The sequence below is a fragment of the Scyliorhinus canicula genome, chromosome 25 (genome assembly GCF_902713615.1).
Source record: "Scyliorhinus canicula chromosome 25, sScyCan1.1, whole genome shotgun sequence".
Taxonomy (NCBI): Eukaryota; Metazoa; Chordata; class Chondrichthyes; order Carcharhiniformes; family Scyliorhinidae; genus Scyliorhinus; species Scyliorhinus canicula.
In genome coordinates this window covers 23,072,377-23,077,252 of record NC_052170.1, presented here as the reverse complement: position 1 = coordinate 23,077,252, position 4,876 = coordinate 23,072,377, and the positions used below count along the sequence as shown (strand labels likewise).

The window sequence follows — 4,876 nt, the reverse complement described above, 5'->3', positions numbered from 1 at the left end:
TCCCCCAGCTATAATTCTTGCCTTGCGGTATATACCTATCCCTGCCCATTGCTAAAGTAAACATAACCGAGTTGTGATCACTATCACCAAAGTGCTCACCTACATCTAAATCTAACACCTGGCCGGGTTCATTACCTAGTACCAAATCCAATGTGGCCTCGCCCCTTGTTGGCCTGTCTACATACTGTGTCAGAAAACCCTCCTGCACACACTGCACAAAAACTGACCCATCTATAGTACTCGAACTATAGTATTTCCAGTCAATATTTGGAAAGTTAAAGTCCCCCATAACAACTACCCTGTTACTCTCGCTCCTGTCGAGAATCATCTTTGCAATCCTTTCCTCTACATCTCTGGAACTATTCGGAGGTCTATAGACAACTCCCAACAGGGTGACTTCTCCTCTACTGTTCCTAACCTCGGCCCATACTACCTCAGTAGACGAGTCCTCAAGCGTCCTTTCTACCGCCGTAATACATTCCTTGATTAACAATGCCACACCCCCCCCTGTTTGTAGAGGTCCCACCTACCCCAGAATGAGCCCCAATTATTCTTAGAGCATTCTAAATGATGTTTGTTGTGGCCATTGCAAGATATATTTACTGTCGCAATTTTAGGTGATATGAACATCTAGCCATTTTAAGTGAGTCCATTTTAAGTGAGTACTCACTGGGAACACACACTGTACACAGAGACCCTTGTTACAGTGACCATGTACTCACTGGGGAGACACACACTGTACACAGAGACCATTGTTACAGAGTCTATGTACTCACTGGGGAGACACACACACTGGACACAGAGACCCTTGTTACAGAGTCCATGTACTCACTGGGAACACACACTGTACACAGAGACCCTTGTTACAGAGTCCATGTACTCACTGGGAACACACACTGTACACAGAGACCATTGTTACAGAGTCTATGTACTCACTGGGGAGACACACACACTGGACACAGAGACCCTTGTTACAGAGTCCATGTACTCACTGGGAACACACACTGTACACAGAGACCCTTGTTACAGTGACTATGTACTCACTGGGAACACACACTGTACACAGAGACCCTTGTTACAGTGACTATGTACTCACTGGGAACACACACTGTACATAGAGACCCTTGTTACAGAGTCCATGTACTCACTGGGGAGACACACACACTACACAGAGACTCTTGTTACAGAGTCCATGTACTCACTGGGAACACACACTGTACACAGAGACCATTGTTACAGAGTCCATGTACTCACTGGGGACACACTATACACAGAGACCATTGTTACAGTGACCATGTACTCACTGGGGACACAAACACTGTACACAGAGACTGTTGTTACAGAGTCCATGTACCCACTGGGAAAGATTCATAATGTACTCGGGGAAATCTGGTGCACACTGGGCAGGATGTGTATTACTGACCCAATTGGGGAAAGTTGTTTCCACACAAAGATGAGGCAGGACTGATGCTCTTTTTCTGTTTTTTCTTTCCATCATTTAATTAATTTGACGATTACCATAAAGGGATATTTTACCATGTTCATCAACTGCTCTCGGATCTTAGCCTGGGTCAAGGCATAAATACAAGTATTTGTGCAGCAACTCATCAGTTGGGACATCAAAGCCATTTCTTGTACAAAAGCAGGTAGAGAGATAACTCTATAACCCAAATACCACATTCGGTTGTATATAGAAAATACCATCAGCACTGCCCATAACACTATGAAATTCCCCGAGATAACAAACAGTAAAATGATGGATTTCCTTCGCCGCTCCATCTCTGGATCCCTGGAACCCTCCCCACTTCTGTGAGTCCGGAGTCTCCTCCGCACACTGCTGGCCACCAAAATGTGTCTGACGGTGAAAGCATTGATAAGCAGAATAAGCACAAATGGGATGCCTGGGGTTAGAACATGATGGAAGAACTCAATCGACGTCCAGATCCGTGAATTCCGAATGTTATTTGTTACATCACAAAACCAGGGTATGTTCATAAGTACATACAGGCCTGTCAACATAAAATACCAAAAAATGTTCTTTAAGCAGCTCAGCACACTCACTATTCCCAGAACCACAGCTGCCATTTTTTCAGTGCAGTATTTACTTTTCAGTTCCTTGCAACAGATAGCCACAAATCGATCCAAAGTGAAAGCGACAGTGAACCAGACAGAACAGTCTGTTGCAGCATAGAGCAGGACAGCGTGGAGATTACACACAGGGATGGACCGCAGGAAATTGAAGTGTTCTCGATAAACAATTGGAATGTGCCTCATTATTAAGTCAAAGATCACGACCAGGAGGTCAGCCACTGCCATGGCCACAAGGTAGTAAGTGATACATTTGGAGAGACCACACTTTCCCCGAATCAAGATTGCAACCGTCATTAGGTTAACTGTGAGGAAGAGAAATAATGAGACCTATTATACATCAAACTGGGAACAATAATATTGGTTTGGCTGAATATCTATTGAGATTAACAAATGTCTTACTGCATCCTGAGGTCTATTGAAATGATGGCACCTGTGAGAAGGTCGTCTCCTGGCAACAGGTATTACCATTCAATGAGATACTTTCTCCAGGAAATTAATATTTTAATAGAGATGGAACATAGGGAACATCAGTTTACAAGAAATCAAATAAAGGCCACAGCTGTCCAATGAAAAAAAAACTCACTGTTTTTGTAAATAATGAAGCTCACAGGAGCAGAGCTGCAGTTGGGGAAATATAATGGAAATCTTTCTCTCCGGGTCAGTGTGTTGAACAGGACCAGTTTCCTGCTCCAGATGATTACCCAGTGTGATTATTAGTGTGAGGGAATCAATTAATTTCCTCTCCCTGACTCATTTCCCCATTACCTTGGTTTGTCAGAAGGAAATGGTCTTATTTCTTATTTCTGATAATTCTGTGCAACGAGGGGGCGTCAATCCTGAATTAAGCTGTGGTTCACTATTTCCTTGCAAACAACAGAATGCTGACACGGAGACCAGAGGAATTGTGTGGGATGTCCATTAGGTTCATTAATGAGCCACTTGACTCTAATTGTGCCAGAGACAACTGGAATTCAGTTGATCACTTTTTGTCAGGCAGTGGCCGATCAAGGGATCTGGCATTGGGAAGAAGGGGGCACTGAAAGCCACTCCTTTCCATTGCCTCCAACTCTCCTGCCCCATTATCCATCCACCCCCTACCCATGACCCCGACACTTCAGCACTCACTCATGTTCTGGGGTCCAGCAGAGATCCTCTCAGGCTGCCTGCTGCCCATCCTGGTGATGCTGCCTGTAATGTACAACTGGTGGCCTCTGATTTACTGACATCTCTTTTGCACAGGGCGGGTCGAGGGCAGGATTTCTGCCCTGGAGTCTTAGAACCAGTGTAAGGCCTAATGGTAAATAGTGACAGGCTTACTCCATGGAAGTGAACAGCACTCCCACCAGTTCAGCAACTGTGGGGTGGGGGGGGGGGGGGGGGAGACAATTACAGAAACCAGATCAGGTCTTGTGTGTGTGTTTGCCTGGTGCGGGTGGGTTTTGTCAGGTTGTTGAACTCAGTATTGATTATAGTCCCTGTCCCTTTTCTTCGATAACCCTTGTTGATCAGCCGAGCAGACATGAGGACATTAGAAATGTTTAAAAGCTGAATGGTCTTATCAAAAGGGACACTGTTGATCTTTAAGATGGCCATCTTTAAGATGGCTACCACAGGTCACCTGATATTTAGGATTTCAAGTTGGCCAAGCTTCTGGAAGTTTGTAAAATTAGATTATAACAAACACCCCTGCACCACATCTTTAATCAATGATGCACCTCCCTTTGTCTGAACCCACCCCCAAAATAACAAGGACAACAATGGACAGACTATCGATTGCTTTCCATCGTGTCTCAGTGACCAGTTGTCACATGACTCAAACTCTGATTTTAAAAGGTTTTATTATAAAGTCCTGCTTGCTTTGTAGCAAAATGTAGATGTAACAACAGTGCAGACCCCAGGCTAAATCAGGGAGGTGGTGGTATAGTGGTATTGTCACTGGGCTAGTAATAGAGAGACCCAGGGTCATGCTCTGGGGTCCCGGGTTCAAACCCCACCAAAACCTAAAACCAAACGTTTAATGGTGAACATGAAACCATTGTCGTGAAATCCCACCTGGCCCTCTGGGGCAGGACATCCTCCATCCGTACCATGTGACCCTGGATCCACTCAGTTCAAGGGTGATCAGGGATGGGCTGCAAATGCTGGGCTTGCCAGCCACGCCCACATCCCAAACAAGAATTAAAAACACAGAGCACATTCTATTTCTGAAATACACAAATTCCTTCACTCTCAGGACACAGGACATGAAATGTGGAAGTGTAATAACCAATGAGGAAAATGGTAACAGACTTCACCAGGGTCACAGATTCATTGTGTAACAATTCAGTCCATGCCAGCTCATTGTGGAGCAATCCAGACATTCCCATTCCGTCCTCAATCCCATATTCCCTACTCAATCCCATATTTCCTACTCAAACCCACATCTCAGCAGCTTTATTCCTCTGAACTGATTGTCCAATTTCCTTTGAAATGAACAATTGTCTCCCCTTCCAATACACTTGTCGGAGTGATTTCCTGGTCATTACCACTCAACACTTTAATAAAATCCTTTCTCCCGGTATCTTTCACTTTGTCCGCTAGACCCCTAGCATCACGTAACGAGAGGTGTTCTTTGTCTATGAAACTGCCACAATCTTATCACTTATTTCAATTGCCCCCCTTTGCTGAAAAGGGAAGAACTCCAACTTCTCCAATTTAATATTCCTCATTCCTGGAACTAAATGCAAGATACGACAATGATAGTGTGATCGAGGTGTGGTTTAGCTCACTGGGCTAAATCGCGGGC

At 44.6% G+C, this 4,876-nt stretch overlaps 1 protein-coding gene across 1 annotated transcript; it reads right to left on the bottom strand.

The window, feature by feature from the left end:
* Window positions 1-1,494: 1,494 nt before the first annotated feature.
* Window positions 1,495-2,385, bottom strand: LOC119957020 (neuropeptides capa receptor-like). The gene has a single exon (XM_038784602.1). It carries the CDS (start codon window positions 2,383-2,385, stop codon window positions 1,495-1,497), a length of 891 nt encoding a protein of 296 aa, XP_038640530.1.
* Between the last annotated feature and the right edge of the window lie 2,491 nt (window positions 2,386-4,876).